The 19,909-nt window shown below is 36.6% G+C and overlaps 1 protein-coding gene across 2 annotated transcripts; it reads right to left on the bottom strand.

The window, feature by feature from the left end:
* Nucleotides 1-445: 445 nt before the first annotated feature.
* crlf2 (cytokine receptor like factor 2) lies at nt 446-10,432 on the bottom strand. Of its 2 annotated transcripts, none has more exons than XM_039685780.2 (6): nt 10,238-10,432; nt 5,116-5,270; nt 4,758-4,923; nt 1,963-2,065; nt 1,795-1,873; nt 446-816 (listed from the first exon to the last, which is right to left on the bottom strand). In XM_039685780.2, exons 1-6 carry the CDS (start codon nt 10,347-10,349, stop codon nt 592-594), a joined length of 840 nt encoding a protein of 279 aa, XP_039541714.2. In that variant the 5' UTR covers nt 10,350-10,432; the 3' UTR covers nt 446-591. The 2 variants fall into 2 exon arrangements, with proteins under 2 accessions (XP_039541714.2, XP_039541715.2); XM_039685781.2 differs by having other exon boundaries at nt 10,253-10,432.
* Nucleotides 10,433-19,909: the final 9,477 nt, after the last annotated feature.

Raw genomic sequence — 19,909 nt, 5'->3', positions numbered from 1 at the left:
CGTACATCCTCCCTTAAGAGAGGCCTGTGATGCTGTGAAGAGTTCGTTCTGTGTTGGCTTTGATATGTTCAACTCTTTAACACTTCAGGATAGTCATAGTGCCCTCCATTGTCCAATTATTGCATTGCACTCACGTTGTTTGTTACAGATACGCTTGAATGATGTTCTTTGCAATAGCTTGCTTAACCAAAATCCTAATCACAGACTTTAGCAATGAGAACTAAAATGCCTAGAGAAAAATATCCATTAGCATTCATCTCTAAGGCGCTTGTTTGACTTTGCCCTGGAAACAAGCAGCATAATCAGACTTTAGTTGCATCATGATGGCTAATTTTGAGAGGCTGTCAATGAGGAAAGATGCTTTTGTGTCTGCACCATATTGTGCACCATTTCGTATCATATTGTGTAGTAACAAGATCTCACAGCGGGGGCTAACAAGGCCATGCTAAGCTTCCAAACTGTGATGACAACATACTTGAGACAAGTTTTGTCTCTATATAGCAATAAAGATCAACTCATGAAGTTTGTAATGTTTTACACCAATCAGTCTAAAAAAAGCAGTCAATATCATTTCAGTCACTCTCAGTGGTTTTAGAGGGTTATATACCCCAACACCATCTGAGAGTATTGTGGTTCTGTGTTTTCACCAGATGTTTCAGAGGAGTAGATGCAGTACATGTTGTCGTGTTGCTCAGAGCTGGTGTCGATGGGCTGTATTACCAAAGTTTGATGTTGCTCTTCCGTTTCGTTCTTGTCAATAATCTCAATATCTGTCGTTGTGCACTCTTCATTCAACTGCGGAAGGTTCCCCCAACACTTAGAATAGAAATAACAGGCAAAATTATTTAATTATAGCTGTCCAAGATAACGTCAATCTATATTATCATAAAAATAAACGTTCCATTTTTGGTTCCCCAAAGAACCTTTCAGTGAACTCTTCTTAAAGGAATCGTTTACCCCAAAATGAAAACAATCCCATAATTTACTCACCCTCAAGCTATCCTTCGTATATGGATTAAATAATATCCTTGCTCTTCCCAACTTTCTAATGGCGTTGAATAGAGGCCAAGTTTTTGAAGCTCCAAAAAGCGCATCAATCCATCATAAAAGTTATCCATACGACTCCAGTGAGTGGGTTAATAAATGTATTCTGAAGCGAAGCGATGGATTTGCCGTATGAGCATTCTCAAGAGTTGAGTTCCGGCGGGAGGGTGACCTCTGACCCAACGTAGGACGAGGCTCCTCTTCTCTTATATTAAACTTCTAATTCTTGAGATGCATTTTTTTTTTTTTGCTCTTTCCTCTGTGCTTCCGCTTTCATCAATTCTTACCTAGCTTACGCTACGCCTACGTCATTCATCCTACATCTTACGTCAGGTCAGAGGTCACCCTTCTGCCGGAACTCGACTCTCTCGTGAACGTGTATGGCTGGTGTCGGAAGCCAGTGATCATACTTTTTTAAGCTTTAAATATGGATATTTTTCTTACAAAAAAACCCATTGCTTCTCTTTAGAAGGCATTTATTAACCTACTGGAGTCTTTTGGATTACTTTTATGATGGATCGTTGCATTTTTTGGAGCTTTAAAAACTTCACATTTGAGCAAAAAAAAATCTGAAAATATCCTAATGTTAACACAAACTGTAATATATTGATAAATCCCAAACCGCTATTAAAATAAACCCTGAATGAACCTGTGGCTTGAAAATGCAAATTATCTTCTAGTAGTAAGAGCTACAAACATCTTGAAATTTATTCTGTCAGATTAATGCTTTTTCTATTTGAATGGCCTTACCTGAGAATGATCAATGTCCATGATTTCATTTTTGAAGTGTTTGAGATCCGGTACTTTAGGTAGGATCAGTCTTCTAATTCTTTCAAGACCAAAGAATGGCATCAGCATTTAGTCATTCAGTAAAAAATTGTTTGGATAAATTATAATAACCAAAGTGTCAGTACTCACCCCTGTTGAGTCAGCAGATAAACAAGAAGTAAGCCAGTCAGTGGCAGCACAATTATCAGAATATAAACCCATATGCTGGCAGATGATTCTACCATACAAGCACCTGTGAACAAAATGTTTAGTTTATTTATAACTGGAGACTACTTCATGAATACTATATAGAGGAGGGACGCGGGGAAAATGGGTTTGAGTTATTGGGAAAGGTTTGGGAACTGTGGTGGATGAGGGATGCGGTATATGTATGTATATGTGTATATAGTTTATCTGCAGTTGTATTCAAAATGATTAAACCCCTATTACAAATCATATTGGGCAAATTTATAGACTTTCATCTGTTTGCATGAACAAATCAAACAAAAGCAATTGAAATCGCTGAACTGTTCATTTGGTTTCCCCAAATTCAACTGACTTAAATTGAAATAGACTCCCTTACAACATCATAAATCTGCAACTAATCAAGGGCTTCATTAGTTGCACCAGGTATCCTTGAGCTAAAACACATGCAATATCTCAACTGGCTAGGCTAGTTTCATGTTTGACGGCATGTTAGAAATATGGCTACGTGAAAAGACTGGTCCAAAAAGAGAATAGAAGATATCATCTTCATAAAGCGAAGGCACTAAATGTTCAAAAGCAAAGTTTGCAAGCCAAGGTCAAAGTTAAAGGAACATTCGTTACACTACCTGGACCGGGCAGAAAAAGGAAGCTATCAACGGGTGCAACCAGATTTCTGAAAAGGCAAGTTCAGAAAAACCATTGAGTGACTGAAAAAGACCTGCACAAAAGACTTGGTGGCAACAGGCACTGAGGTTTCAGCTTGCACAGTAAGGCCCGTACTAAAAGCATGCGGTTTCCATGCCAGAACTCCAAGACATACACCACTGTTGACCCAAAAGCACAATAAAAGAATAAAAAATCTCTAAATCAAATAAATAAGACACATACGTTTTGGGATTCTGTTCTGTGGAGTGATTTAACAAAGCTGGAACTTTGGACTCTAAACTATGGATCAGCGGTTTATCTGGAGTAAGAAGAATGAAGCATATGCTGATAAGAAGACTCTGCCTACAGGTTTGCATTTTACTGCTTTGCATTCTCTGGCACTGGAAACCTGCAGCATGTGGAAGGCAAGATGGATTCATTAAAGTATCAGGAAATCCTAGAAGAAAACATCATGCCATCAGTAAGGAAGCTGAAGCTTGGGGATCATCTTCCAACAGGACAATTAGCCCAAGCATACCTCAAATGCAACCAAGGCTTGTTTTCAGAAGAAGTCCTGGAAGATTCTACAGTGACCATCACAGTCACCTGACTTGAACTTAGAAAAATCTCTGGTAGGATTTGCCCAAGAATATTACTGAACTGGAGGTCATTAGCCACGTTTACACTGCCGGGCTAGGGCTGGGCCAGAGCTAACAGCGAGCCGAGCCGAGCCAGTGGCCTAGGGTCTCAAAAACCGGGCTTGCGTTTCCACTGCCGGGCCAGTAGCCCCACAGCGCTGCCCAAAACCCCACGCCTTTCTGGATCAAACGTCATACAACCCAACCCATTTCAGCCGGTATTATGAATTAATTTTTTTTTTTTTAAGTTAGGAAGATAGCATGTATATTAACTCACTGGCCATGGCTGCAAAGTCCCGATTGTCTCGCGAGTCGCCACTAACAGAGGGACGTGACCCAGCACACCGTCCATCAAGTCGAACCATGGAAAAATCCTTCTCTGAACTCCGCTTTGTCCATTGTGCATTTTAATCGCCTTGTACAATACTGAGACTGTAACACGGTCTCATCCCAAGACGTCATACAACTGACCATATGTCAACATCCGCCGTTTTAGGGTACCCTTAAACGTCGGTTAGATGACGTTCCTGGGGCGTCATCCAACTGATGCTTTACCCTTAAACGTCAGTTAGGTGACGGGGTAGGTTTAGGTCTGGGGCAGAGTTAGGATTAGATAACGTAATCTAACCGACGTTTAAGGGTACCCTAAAATGGCGGATGTTGACGTATGGTCAAAAGCGTCAGTTGTATGACGTCTTGGGATGAGACTGCGCTGGAGCCCGCAACTTTTTAATTTTTTCCTGAACTTGAAGCGTTGCTCGCTGAATGCTCAGCTTAGAAAGTTCAGCATCGATGTATTTTGTAACATCCCTTGTTTCTTCTCAGGCCGTCAAATTGACGTTGTACCCTTTCTTTCTTCTTTGCGCGATATAAAAAAGTGAAATGTGCATCTTGCTTCAGATCATAACGTTCCATAACACCGATAAACTGCGCCTTTTACCTTGAGCACGCCTCTAGCCCGAGCTGGCCCACTTTGGCCCAAGGTATTCGACGGGGCAGAAATCCTGGCCGTTAATTGGCCCCAATCAAGCCCTGGAAGTGACAGTGGAAACGCGACTGGCCCTGGCACGTACTAGCACGGCTCGGCCCTGGCCCGGCAGTGGAAACGGAATGGGCTAAGATTAAGGAATGGGCTAAGATTCTGGTGTCATAAATATGCTTGCCATAGGAGGGTTGAATAATTTTGAGACTGCAAAAGTCCTTAAGGGTTGCATTCTCAATTGAATATGGGGAAACTTTTAGTGTGTTGAGCTATTTCAATTACCTTTTTTTCATTACATTTTGATTACAATTATATATTAGTATGAAAGTAAAGGCTAATAAAGAGATGTAAAAAGAAAATTTGTTTTTGAACCATAAATGATATACTATATAAGTTATGGCTAATGACCATTTAATTCACATTTATGGTCATGAACCTGAACACATGTTTTTTCAAAGACAAAGAGACGGTACCTTTATTGTTTCCCCAACTTTGCACTTTTGTCCAGTTGCTCCAATTCTTGTTCACACACCACAACTTCATTCTTATTCTGAAATCGTAATTCATCTTTATGCTGAGGGTGGACAGGTTCAAATTATACACATAATGTTCTTGTTTAACTTCAATCCTCTGACCTCTCTGCATATAAGAAAATGCAAAACATACTGTAAGATTATCCATCTTTGCTTTAGATAACATGTGTCATTTTATATCAGATTCATGAGCATTTTTTTCAGTCACACTGTATCAAGCAAGTCTAGTTGCCTCAGTTCTATGCTCAATGTGAGCATTACTGAAGCTCAAATGAGTAAGTCTGTGAGTGTTCAATACCTTCCAGTCTTTGACACATTGGCTCTTGTATTGCACTTCAGTTAAATAACATTGGGGATTTTGTTGTGGATGTGGTATGCTCCATGTTACATTAATACCATGTGATGTATTACTAATGTTAAATACAATCTGGTCCGGGTTAATGTCTTCCATGGCTGAAAAATAACACAGAATAATGAGTAGCGGTTCATGCACAATTTTACAGAATGTGTTTATTAAATATTTTTCCTTATAACACAGCTCTCTGAAATACTTGATTCTGATTGGTCAATCTCAGCATTCAGTGGTCTGAAATTTCTAGATAATGACCATTGTTGTTAGCAGCACTGAATAACAGACCGCTCATTCATGCTGGTTTCTCATTACCATCAATTAACAATTGTATTCAAAATGAAATCGAAGGACTTCGGTATGTCCTGATCACAATGTCTGGGTTTATTTGGCGATAACAACCGTCTGGATGTATTATCTCTTTACACAACATGACTCTGTTGAATATTTGATTCTTATTGGTCAGTCATGTCCTCCAGTTTCCATAGACGTTTCAAGACAACGCTGTAGCAGACCGCTCATCCACAACTGTAACTGAATCCAATGATACATGTCTCTCTTTTCACGCCATAAACTCATTTTTGTTTCATTCAAATGTAAGTTCCACCATTTTGTCTCTGTTATCAATAGCGACTGACCTGAGGACTTCAGTATTAATATTAGTCTATTATATCATCATCTTGTTTCTAGGTTGATTTCTTTGTGTATTGCAACACACTCTCATGACAATTCACAACTATTTATATAAACTGCAATTTAATCTCAAATATTTTTTTTTAATTTTATTTATTTAATTGGTAAATATTGTACTTATTGAAAATATGTACAGTTAGTTCTCTTATGAGAGGTTCACTCGTATTGCGTAAGTTTGCTTATGCTACGGGAAAGATTAATCTATTCAAGATATTGAAGCCAAAAAATGATCTTTAATTTTTATATTTATTGTTAACGCAGTGCAGTAGCTAGCAGGCCTAGTGCAGGCTGTCTAGCGTGCTCATTTGCGTCATTTGCTGCTTTGCGGGAACTGCAGCAGCCTACCACAGAGCCTGAAGTGACATACCTCACAGTGTGATAGTCCACCAGTATGGACGTGGCTTAGCGTATATAAGCAGGGCTCGGAGGATGTTTCTCTGATTTTCCGCTGTAACATCTAAAAGAGCAGCAAGACGTCTTTTTAAAGATGCCTTACACTTCCTACGGCTCGTGCAGAGCCCCGCTCAGCATCTGAGACCGCCACGCAATCTGCACTCTCTGCCTGGGACAGGAACACGGTGGGCTCGCCCTCTCCTCTGAAGGCTGCAAGCTCTGCGAAGAACTGCCGATGTCGATCCGACGGGCTCGGCTCGAGACCTTCAACACTGAGGCTATCAATCCGCGCACGTGACCAGCCTCCTTCGCGAGCTACTTCAAAGCGTCCAAGCTCAGCCTAGCCAGCCTTCGCAGCGACGCCAGAGCGCCCGTCCTCGTCCACCCCCATTCTCGAGGCCATTCTCACCCCGGCACAGGCCATTCTTGAGATTCGCCTTCGACAATCAGGTATATCAATACACCGTCCTCCCATTTGGCCTGTCATTGGCACCTCGCACATCAACGAAGTGCATGGACGCGGCCCTCGCACTCTTGAGAAATCAGGGCATGCAAATTATGAACTATTTGGATGATTGGCTGATTCTGTTTTCTCACAGAACAGTGCTCCTCAGTCACCTGGAAAGCTTGAGTTTCTCGGTCAACTGGACCAAGAGCTCATTAACGCCCAGTCAGGACAGCTTGTTTATCGACACTGCACACATGCCATGTTCGTCACCAAGCCACTTCTTTCCAGAAAGGCAGCATCGTTCCCCAGAAGACATTTCAGAGGATGCTGGGCTATATGGCCTCAGTTGCAGCAGTACTTCAGCTGGGCTTACTGCACATGCGCCCACTGCAACGGTGGCTAAATGCCCATGCGTCTCGCTGGGCCTGGACCAACGGCTGCAAACGAATCAGAGTGACTCAGAGCTGCATCTCAGCTCTGCAGCCCTGGTTAGGGGCTGACTGGTATTAACAGGGTGTGATGATGGGAGCTGTCTCATATCAAAAAGTCATTGCGACGGACACGTCCAACTGGGGCGCACTCTTTGAGGGCAGACCGGCCTTTGGGCTCTGGTCAGACAAGAAGCTCCTCCACATAAACTGTCTGAAAATGTTGGTGGTCGAGAACGTGCTGAGGCCGTTCATCCCGTTTTTACAGGACCACCATGTTCTAGTCCGTTCGGACAACATGTCTGTAGTGTCCTACGTGAACCTGATGGAAGGCCTCCTCGTTTGGTCTCGCTGAGAGCTGCGCATGTGCCAGGCCACCTGAACGATGGCCCAGAGTGATGAACACGATTACACAATCCAGAGCTCCATCTACTAGAAAGCTTGACTAAATGATCTGTGTTCTCCAAATGGTGCACCGACAGACGACAGAACCCACAGACATGTGGGGTTTCGCAAGTGCTCGTCTTCCTTCAAGAGCTGTTGGACAAGGGCAGGTCCCTCTCCGCGCTCAAAGCGTACGTGGTGGTCATCACAGCGTTCACAGAGTCGACGCGTGGCCATTCAATAGGAAGAAATGAGCTGGTCATCTGTTTTCTTAGAGGATGGAGCTAGAAGGATGAACCCTCCGCGGCCCCCGTCGGTTCCTATCTGGGATCTTTCATTGGTCTTAGAGGCCCTGAAAATGTATCCCTGTGAACCATTAGATTCTGTGGATCTCCATCAAAACCGTTTTTCTGTCAGCACATTCATCAGGCAAACGGGTGGGGGATTTGCATGCGCTTTCCGTTAGCGCTGCGTTTGGGCCAAATGACTCTAAAATTATCCTCAAACCTAGGCATGGGTATGTCCCGAAGGTGATTGGCGCTTATGCTAAGCCACGCCTATACTGGCAGGCTAAAACGCGATGAGGGCGCAAGCGCCTTTCATTGGACGTGACGTCACGTCGGGCTCAGTGGTTGGCTGCTGCAGTTCCTGCACAGCCTGCACTAGGTCTGCTAGCTGTTTCACGGCGTTGAAAATGAATACAAAAATTAAAGATAATCTTTTGGCTTCAATATCTCGAAAAGGTTCATCTTTCCCGTTACGCAATACTCGTTCCCTCTTCTAGCCCTCCTGTTATCCTTAAATCTGATAACACTTTTTACCCTCTGGGGTCAATTTGACCCCAGTAATGTAAACCTCCACAATATGTTTATTTTTTTTTACAAAGGTTTGTCTCAGTTAATTTATGTCTTTGTTGATTACTTAAGTAACGTTTTAAGTTGACATTCACCCACCACCCCCCTCCCCACCCCACCTAACCCCTTATACATCCAGAATACCCATTGCACGACTATGGATAAATTTACAAATCAACATAAAATCTTACTGATTTGACCTAAAATTAGAAAAGTATAAATACATCTGGAGTTTTATTTGTTTTATAATATTTCTAAGTATAGATTTATGTAATCTATGACATTTGGAAAGAAAAACTATTTATTTTATCAAGGATAGTAACACAAGTTATGTTTGGGGTCAATCTCACAAAATTTATGTTTTCTCCTCCCCCATGGCACGGGAAACATAAAATTTCTCACAAAAAATATGTTTTCCCCTCCCAAATACACAGAAAAGAATTATTAGTTATCTTGAGAATTATGCCACATGTCATGTGAACTACTAGTAGTTCTCGCAATACTACAGATATGGTTATGTTTGGTTAGAGTCCTAAAACAGAGGGACGTTTTTTGAAAATGATATTGAATTTGTAAAAATACAATGAACATTATAAATTCAAATTAAAATAAAATCAATCAAATTATAACATGTAATAATGACCTCAATATAACAACTAAAACAAATGTGTGTGAAATTTTAATATTTCTTCTGTTTTATTATACATCTAAAAGAGCCTGGGGTCAAATTGACCCCAAGGAACACCGATGTTACAAAATTTGTACAGGACTTTGAAAAAATATTAGCAGGTTAATTTTATGTTTACAGAGTTGTCCCCATTAAATTAGGAAAAGTCATTAAATTTGAAGCAAAAAAAAAAAAAAAATTATGTTTTTACAGACGTTAAACATTAAATGGGGTCAAATTGACCCCAAGGATAAGAGGAGGGCTAGAGAGAACCGGGGTTACGTTAATCTAACTGATGTTTGAAACTTTGTATTGCTAACACTTCTCGTCTTATTGACTCCATTAGATTAATTAATTTTTAATTAATTAAATTCATGTTTAGATAAAAAAAAACTTAGCAGAATCACAATGCTGAGAACATCTGTTGAGCCTACAATATGAGTAACAGCCTTAAAATTAACTGAATGAATAAGATGATTGCGAAAACATGTTTTTTTTATTTAATGAATGTGTTCTGAGGTGAGACTTTGTCGGGTATGCAGGATACACCAGCTCATCTAAACGCCTCCTCCTCCTCGGGCCTTTTGATGTGGGTCTCCAGACAGCTCACGCACTGTGATGCACCGTCACTTAACAGCAAACTTATCATTGCCATCAGAAGTTTGTTTAAATACTGGCAAGAATGTGTGTCACATAACATTCCTAAACATTTAACCTGTGACCTTTTACACATTTGTGATGTAATAATCATGCTTCTGCGGGAGTTATTCTCATAATACTTTGCCTAATACACGTCTTTTCTCATGCTCTTCAGCTACAAACTGTTTTAACAGCTCTTCATAGATAAATATAGATAAAGATATAAAATATAGATAAATATGTCACCTTTATTTTTAAAGCACTTTTTACAATAAAGATTGTTTCAAAGCAGCTTTACAGTGACAACGGGAAAATAGTACAACAAAGTTTGTTTCTGCCTTACAGCTGATCTAGAAGAAAATAGCGTTATAGTCCAGCTTAAGTAAGTTAAGTGATGGTAAACTTTTTGTTGTATTATGAAAGTTATTAATTTAAAACATATGTAAAAATAACAATGTGTAATCAAGTCTCAGTTTAATCAAAGGTTACATTAACCAATAAATATTGAATGTTTGTTCTGTTAATTCCTAGGGATAAAAGAACTAAAAATTAAAGAAGAACTCACCAAAATACTCCTCACCATAATAATCATCCTCATCCTCATCATCATCAGCATTGGACATTGAAGCAAATAGCAAGGCAAGGACTATCAGGAGATACACACTCCAGTTCTTCATGATTTGTTCCTCTCTCAGTTCCTCTTCAATGAAGAAGTGTCAGTCTTTAAAGCACAGAGGAACAGCTGGCACAAGTTATACCTGAATCACCAAACTCTGATGTTCCTCCCCTCGTTTCCTTTCCCTTCACTCCCCCTCATTTCTTACTCATAGAGGGAGGGCTCTGATTTTTAACTCTCTCACATCAAGTTTTGTTTTAAAGTCTTTCTCATTATTCAGTTCACATTTATTTCTTGGGACTCTGGTAGATTCTTAGTAGAAGTTATAGTTGGTGATTTCACCCAGTTATAGGGAAAAACCTTTTAAGTTCGTTTGATGTTATAGAAAACACTTTCATGTTTTATTGCTCTTTGTAAAAAATATCAGTGTATATTTATTGATATAAAAACCCAGGGCTTTACTTCTGGTAATGGATGATAGATTCATGTGAGAATTTAAGCACCAAATAACCATAAAATCAACTAAAAAAAAAAATTAAAAAATTCCATATAATGGACTTTACAGGGAACCAAACGGTTCAAGGTCCAAAATACAGTTTCAGTGCAAACTGTTCAAAGGGCTTTAAACGATTCCAGACGAGGATTAAGAGTCTTATCAAGCGAAACGATCACTCATTTAAGAAAAAAATAACAAAGTTTAAGTTTTATAAGCTTAAATGGTCGTCTTGCTCTGTTATGTGATGCGCGTTCGTGACTCTCCTGTTCGAACTCGTTCATCAAAATTCACAAACTGAATCTATAATTCCAATCTATAATTCTAATTGTAATAATTTTCTTTATATTTAAAACATGTTCATACCTTTTTTTCTAAAACATGGAAATTTATGTATGTTATCTTTTGAACTATTGCCATGAAAACAAACTGAGGTTTCTATCATTCTTTCATGATTTGCATGGTCATCACTTTTTCAAAATAAAGGTCTTAACATGCCTTATGAGTATGAAAATATTCTTGTTGCAATTTGATTTTTAATTGTTAATTGATAGATTTATTGAAAATCAATCACCAAAAATGAAACCTACAGATTGTAAGCTTTCAAAAGATATAGTTTGTCAATATTAATTTAGGTCTAGCATAGGACTGTTTAAAATATGTAATGGCGGTGACACCTAAGTTAGGATATTATTATTGGTGTCAATTTTCTTGTATCAGAAATAAATTGCTCCCTTCTTTTCTTCTTTAGATTTGATTTATTAACCATATTTTCATAAATATGTCAAGGTGTAAAATATAGGTTATATGTAAAACATATGTTATATGGTAATATAAGTATTTCCCCCAACAGTTGTATGTCTCAATATGATTATTTATGATTATCTGGTATTTTCTCACTGTATAGAACAGAACTCACTCATTCCACCACAAGATAAGCTACCTAGAACCACCCACAGTGGGAGGGAGGAAGTGAACAAGTGTTCGACATATAATACAACAACTTTACTAAATGTATTTCTTTTACTTTTGTGATATTTAAAACTTACCAAAATGCTTATTATGGTATAGTCTTCTACAATTAGCATCACAAAATCACACCAGATTTGACTGTGACTGTGCCACAATTAATAAAAATTATGTAATGTTCAAGTGAATCATTTTTCCAATTTGATACTGTAAGTTGTACGACTCACATAGTCTTATTAACCAAACCTTACAAGCAGCTTGATAAAAATGTGTTCCAGCCACAGAACTTAATCACATACATGTAATAAACAAATTTCTTTTTCATGCATTGCACATATCATAGATATACTGTAAATTACCACACAAAAGTAGATGCACGAGTCTGAACAAGTCTTTGCGTGTGAACAGTCACATATGAGCCTGGAACTGGTTTTCTTGGTTTTTTTTGTTTTTTATATATATATATATATAGATAATGATCGTGTTTTTGCACGCACCTAGATGTTCATTACACATTTCAAAGTCAAAAGGAAGTGAGCTGGTGTATACTTTCTTGTAATGAAAACTTAAAAAAAAAAAAAAAAAAACATTCCAGTGCATTTACAGTATGTCTATTTAATTATTTCGTTTATTTGTCGAATTGCTTAATTACTGTCTTTTTATTCAAATTAACCCACAGGTTAATTCCATTCCGTTAACATATAAAAAAAAGCATGTGTAACATTTAAGAATTAGTTGACTTTTCCTAACATTATGCAAACTGATTCTAAACAAGATCTTAACTTGATAACCTGCACTAATCATCTTGGTCTCGTTATAAGAATTTTCACATGATATGGCTTTCTAATTTTCTCACTGTGTTTTTATTTGTTCTTTTATTTATTTGTATTTTCTACCATGTTTTGCTGTGGTAAGTTTGTGAATATATTTTCTATATGTTACAAAATGCTAGAAATGTTTAACCTATTGGGTTTTGATTGAACATTTTAAAAAAATAGAGGGAAAAATCTGAATAATTTGGCAAATTACAAATTCTTTTCTCATCTTTTTTACATGTAAATTATTGGGGTCTCTGAGATTACAAACAAAGAATATAAATGTAGGACGATAGTTTTCAAAGATCCACTGCATCCTCCTTGTTTTTTCAAGATCTCTGCTTGTAATAGAGATTAATGAGACTTGTGCTCAGCATTATTTATACATCGTTGAATGACACTGACCACACCAACCAAGTCATTTCAGTTGTGCCAAAGAGAGAGGGATGGAAGATGTCAAGGCAGAGAGTGAAAGGGAAAAGAGAGAGTCGTTTGAAAAGATGAGGATAAATCTTTGAGCAGCACTCGATTACCGCCCCTCTGGGAAGGGCTGCATGTCTGCAGAGAAACCGAGCTAAGACGAGACCTGTCAGGAACAAAGAGCCAAATTCCAATGATATGTTTAGCTAAAAGGGTGAGAGAAAAGTGAATCAAAGCAGTGCACGATCAAAGAAACGCTTCAGTAAAGTCAACTCGGCCGCCAAGAGACCAGCAGGGGATGCATATGATTTATAAGTTGTTCTTCAGAACCTTCTGATGTTGAAGAATTGATTGTTATTGTTGCTAGAGAGAAGAAGAGAGAGACGTGGGACTGAGGTGGAGGGTCACCTATTTGCGCTTCAAAAGTGGAGCTTTGTGATGTGTGACAGTCGTCAAACACTGGAACGACACCACTGGTCTTAAGCAGAGGCACTGGAACATGTCAGGGCCAATAAGCCACCGCAAACAAACGGCGGAAAAGAAAGCGACGGTTTGTTTTGTTTGCTTTGACCACTGACTGACTTTACAATCAAACAAACAGCTGTTGAAAGTCAACATGACTGCACGTGATGATCCGTATCGGTTTGTTTGAGGCAAGGGCACTGTTAAGGCATGACATTGACCCTTTTTGTTGACCTTAACAGTGCCCTTGTGACATTTTATATCAGAGAGTGTGACGTCTCTTGAAGCACAACTTTTCCACACGTGTGGAAAAGTTATGCTTCAAGAGACGTCACACTCTCTGATCTACGGTTCCTTTGGTTAAAACTACGCTTTTACTGGGTTTTATAATAGCTACATTCTAAGTGCATTCACATTCAAAAACCCTTAAATTTTCATTAAAATGGAATGTTATCAGGTTTGGTCATCACTTAGCCTACGTTTTGCAGTGTACAAGACACAAGCTGCTGAGCAAAAACATGTTTGTCGCGAGCTAACCACACTAACCACTAGTTCCTTTAATGCACTGAATGTATTATTGAACCTTCTCCGTATCTCAGAGCATTATCAGCCTGACAAAAGTAAGTGCACGTTTCTTTTTTTTTGATCTATGCATCTTTTTTGGGAAGACATTATTTGCTTTCTGATGCTGACATAACCTACATTTACTTTTATGGTCATAACAGGCCTTAGTAAATCAACAGATTGATGACAAATAGTAATAATAATAAAAAGAAAATATTGTTGGTTTAACTTAAAAAATAAAGTAACCTGGTTGACTTCAAATTTTAAGTTCATTGAAATGGAAAAATTTAGTTAATACAATGAAGGAGATTGATTTAATCATCAGAAACTCAAGATATAATGTAATATGAACTACATAAAATATTTAAGTTGATTTGAAAAAAGAAAAAATGTTGTGACAACAAATCATGAAAATGTTTTTTACAGTGTTTATCTGACATATATATATATATATATATATATATATATATATATATATATATATATATATATATATATATATATATATATATAATATCCAAAGGTTTTTTTCAAAAATAATATATAGAACACTGTTATTCTAAAATGTGTTGAAAAAAATTGACTGATAGTAAAAATCAGGATTTTCCCACATGGTGATTGAGCCCCTGAGAGTTCTAGTATAACAATTAAATTGTAAAAATTAAATAATTTTAAAATAAAAACAATCAAAATTAAATACTCAAAAAACTGCTAAATGAAAAACAAAAACTTTTTCCAGCATGTCATGTGACCTTTCACATAACTGTCAACAATGGGCTATATGCACGCATAAATTTCGCATTTGACGCAAGGATGCTCGTCCATTTCCGGTTGTGGAGATTAAAGCGGAGGAAAACTGAGGAAAACGGGATTATGGCAGAGTCTTCAAAATTTAATGTCCTCCCGTCTTTGAAACAAAACGTACATACGTTTAGATGTAATTTTATATGTAGTTATGTTTATTTAATATCATTTTACAAAGAAGCATAAACACAACGAGGGGTGTCTGTTTCATCTGTTTTTGTGACTAACGTTTCTTTAGTATAACCATGGAGAAAAAATTCAATATAAATTCTCGGTATTGCATTGTAAAAATGAAAATAACTTCCTACGATCGGCGGAAGTTATCGAGCATCCTTACACCTTCACCGGAAATACCGCCGTGTATAGAGCCCATAGAAACATTAACTTAAAATTGTCAAGTAAGGCCTAATATATTATTATTTGTTTATGAATTCCTGGAATAAATCATTGATTTAATAGTCTTAAAAGTCAAAGACTCCTTTATTTACTAACAAGAAAGGTCTATCCTTTAGCGTAAATACACGTAAAATGAAGGACACAACACCCTTACAGATACATACAACTGTTGTTTTTCAAACAGAATGAAAGAGCATAAAGGTGCGTGACATGACAGAGAACATGGCATGCAAGACATCTGAAGCGAGCAGTGTGTGTGTATGTATGTGTGTGTTTAGCAGACTGCAAGGTAAGAGTGGTCCGCTGGGACAACTCCGAAATAACAACAAAGAGTCATCAGAGGTCTGGATGAAAGCCCTGTCATGAAATATTTCACTTCTCACAGTCCACACCTCAATGAGTGTTTGCTCATAGATTGACTGACTGAGAGCACATGGGATTTTGACCACAACAAACCTCGGATCTGGTGGATACCTCAATAATGCCACAGAACACAATCACCGGAGCTCGTTTAACTGTGATATCCGTCAAAGGCTTAGCGCTGTATCTCACAAACTTTTTTTTGTTACTTTTTTCTCAAATTAAGTCAAAATGGCTCTGCACATCATTTCAGAATGGATGATGCCTGCACAAACAAATACAATTAAAAGAATGACTGATATAGAAACGCATGCTTTTAATGTTAAGTTTTGTTGAAAGTTCATGTTTGTTGTAATTCTAGATCTGTTTCTTTGCAGTTCATCTTAGCCTACATCTCACGACCATTCTTTTGTTTTTTATTTTCATTTCAACAGTGCCATCATGTGGACTTCTTATGTCTGCTTAGCAGTTGCAAATTCAAAACATAAATATGAACGCCCAGACATAATCGTTATGGTGCCATAATAAATATGTTAAAAAATGTTTCACCAAATTCCAGTTAAAATGTATGAGAATTCATATAAGGGAAAGCAGACAATGTTTTAATTTCATGTCACATGTTGTCCATGAACACACAGTTTTCTAAAGTATCAACATATGGTAACAATTGTACATTTCCTGTTATCTGAAGAAAGCTAATGGTTTTAAACCAGTCATTTTAATATCAAAGCACTTAACACTAGTATTATAATTACTTGCAGGTTGGCAATTCCAAACCCCTGTCAAGGTTGCGTTTAAAGAAAATGACTTAATATTTATCTGACATGTACAGTATGCTTGGAGTCGGACGAGGCAGTTCACATTACAGAAGATTGCTTTGTATTATGGCCATTTTGGTAAATTACATTGGCCTTTGATCTCTGTCAGTTGATTGACTTGCATGGTTTTCATTATAAAGTCTTGCAAAGTCTGTCTGTAGTAAACAAAATCAGAGGCATAATAGAGAGAATGTGTCCAGCTGTGCTTAAGATTGTAGATCAGCCTTGATTACAGAAGCTTTGAAATGCTCTGAGAAAGACAATCGGTTTGCCGTTTCACCCTTTATTGCCATGGACGCTTATTGCTTTTCTGTTAATACACAGTATTGGCTATGTTTTTCAGTTAATCTCTACAATCTAACCATGCAGAATATACAGGCATCTCTCTCTCTCTCTCTCTTTATATATATATATATATATATATATATATATATATATGGTAACACTTTACATTTATGTTCATAAGAATGAACAATACTTCAATACTAATCCTTCATAAAAATCTTGTTAACATTAGTTAATGCACTGTGAAGTAACATCAACTAACAATGAACAGCTGGATTTGTATTAACTAACGATAATAAAGATTGACAAAAACAGTAACAAATGTATTGCTCATGGTTACTGTAGTTCATGTTAGTTAATACATTAAGTAATGTTTAATAAATGAACCTCATTGTAAAGTGTTACCATATATATATATATATATATATATATATATATATATATATGAAGAGTTCAGATGCCACTTTAAAATTTCTTCTAGAATGATAATTTTTTATCAAGCTTGAATATTTAAGTTCAGTGATTTCACTTAAATGGCAATGATAATTACCTATTAATTGTTATTTAAGTGAAATTACTGAACTTAAATAAACAAGCTTGATAAAAAAGATCTTTCTAGAAGAAAATATAAAATGGCATGTAGAAGCTTTTGCATCTGAACTCTTCATACATATATATATATATATATATATATATATATATATACTATATATATATATATATATATATATATATATATATATATATATATATATAATTTTTCCTTGACGTGAAGTTGATTTTGTGCTAATTTTGTGCTAGTTTTTTAAAATGATGTAGATCTATAGCAAATCAGAATTGGTAAAATTAGTGAATATATTGAGACAAATATATATATATATATATATATATATATATTTTATTTTATTATTTTTTAGATGTCCTGCTTGCCAGTCTTCTTGGTAATTTTCAGTTTTGCTCAAGCTAATTCAACGAACAGTTTTTCGATATTAGAAGCCAGTTGACTTTTCCATTTGTTGACATTAGGCTAGTTAGATTCAGCTGCTAAATACGATATATTAAAGGAGTAGTTCTCTAAAAAAAAAAATAAAAAAAAAAACTTTTGCTGATAATTTACTCACCCCCATGTCATCCAAGATGTGCATGTCATTCTTTCTTCAGTCGAAAAGAAATTAAGGTTTTTGATGAAAACATTCCAGGATTTTTCTCCATATAATGGACTTCATTGGGAAGCAAACGGTTCAAGGTCCAAAAGACAGTTTCAGTGCAAACTGCAAACTGTTCAAAGGGCTTTAAACGATTCCAGACGATGAATAAGGGTCTTATCAAGTGAAATGATTGCTTATTTAAAAAAAAAAAAAAAGTTTAAGTTTTATTAGCTCAAATGCTCACCTTGCTCTGTTCTGTGATGCGCGTTCGTGACTCTCCTGTTCGAACTCGTTCACCAAAATGAACAAATCTTTTTCATGTCATTTGGTTCATTTTGTTCGTTGAATGAACCAAATGACTCGAAAAAAGGATTCATTCATTTTGATGAACGAGTTTGAACAGGAGATTCACACAGAACAAAGCAAGGCGAGCATTTGAGCTTATAAAACTTAAACTTTGTTATTTTATCGTTTCGCTTGATAAGACCCTTATTCATCGTCTGGAATCGTTTAAAGCCCTTTGAACAGTTTGCACTGAAAGTGTCTTTTGGACCTTGAACCGTTTGGTTCCCAGTAAAGTGCATTATATGGAGAAAAATGCTGGAATGTTTTCATCAAAAACCTTAATTTCTTTTCGACTGAAGAAAGAAAGACATGGACGTCTTGGATGACATGGCGGTGAGTAAATTATCAGCAAAATTTATTTTTAAAGTGAACTACTCCTTTAAGTTGGGTATCCACCTTAAAAATAAATCACCAGATTAAAAAAAAATAAATAAATAGAAAGATATTAATCATATCATATAGGCTAATAAAATATGATTTAATGTTTCTGCTGTAAATCTATATTAAATTATGGGATCTCAATCAATGCTTTCAGAATCTTTTTTTTATATATATATTAAAAATGTATTTTATATAAACATATTTTAATGAAATTATAGCCAAGTTATTGAACAAAAATTATTTTACTTATCACAATAAACAGAAAATAGTGCAAACTTTGCTAAAGTGATTATTTCGAACACGTATTAACTTACACATTATAAGAAATACATTATTTTACCTAAATTAATAGCTAAATCTAGCTATTTATAAATATTTGTCTAAATAATGAGCACCTTTTACCCCTTGTGTGGGGTAAAAGGCCCACCTTGCAACCTAATACATTCATAAGATGTGTTGGGTGTAATGGATTACAAAGTAACTAATTATTGTAATTGGATTACTTTTCAAGTAAAGTCAAGTAAGGGATTACTCTTAAAGTCTTGATTTCCCTGCAATTTAATTACAGTTATGATGAGCGGGGCACAACTAGCCTAATTGCCATATCAACACAATATAGAGAAAGGATTAGCGCCAATATTCAAAAATCTTTGAAAGATATCACTGAACATATATTTAACCATAGCAAAGTACATTTTTCATCTCAGTTTTTAGTTTTTAGACAAATCTGCTATTATTTTAATCTCCAATTATTGTCACTAAGTTGACAAAATATTTTAGATTGTCTTTTATATTTTTAGATTATGGAGCGTTAATAAACGTCGAATTGCCACAAACCCTAAATGATTAAAAATCTGAAAACATAAGAGCATATAAGGTATGGACTTTTATTGAATTCACAAGCATTGGTGTTCGTACATCACTGCAAGTAGAATCTTTAAGTAGTAGACTACAGCCTTTTTTCTCCATAAAGTGTGGAATAATATTACAATAGCTCAACATGCTAAAAATGAGTGTAACGTTCCAGTGTCATTACTGAACTCAAAACGCCCTTCCTTGCTTGCCCTCACATTTATACTTCTAAAAGCGGGATCTAGTTCATCAAGATCAGCCTGACGCAACCAAACACAGAGACTGACAAGAAAATGACCATGAAAATATGACTCCCCTCATTATCCCAGATGGAAAATACTTAAGCGGACTTCCAAAAAGAGAAATCATGGAAATACACTTTTCGTGTCACTTAAGGTCTGACTGTGAATGCCATGTCTCTGGCTCCACACATTCTCTGCTGGAACACTTTACTGGGCTCTCTTTCATTGCGGAGACGCACAGAGGGCAAATCTGTTGTGAATTAAAGC

The sequence above is a fragment of the Pimephales promelas genome, chromosome 7 (genome assembly GCF_988280905.1).
Source record: "Pimephales promelas chromosome 7, fPimPro1.hap1.1, whole genome shotgun sequence".
Lineage (NCBI taxonomy): Eukaryota > Metazoa > Chordata > Actinopteri > Cypriniformes > Leuciscidae > Pimephales > Pimephales promelas.
Note: the sequence above shows the minus strand (reverse complement) of the source record. Positions and strands in the feature narration are given on the sequence as shown.

Bases quoted from the DNA above. Each gene is read 5' to 3' on its own strand.
- crlf2 (XM_039685780.2), bottom strand. From the start codon at position 10,349: ATGAAGAACTGGAGTGTGTATCTCCTGATAGTCCTTGCCTTGCTATTT. The intron at 5,271-10,237 runs GTGAGTTCTTCT...GTTATTTTTCAG, and splicing joins TTATGGTGAGGAGTATTTTG to CCATGGAAGACATTAACCCG. The intron at 2,066-4,757 runs GTACCGTCTCTT...TTTTGTTCACAG, and splicing joins AAGTTGGGGAAACAATAAAG to GTGCTTGTATGGTAGAATCA.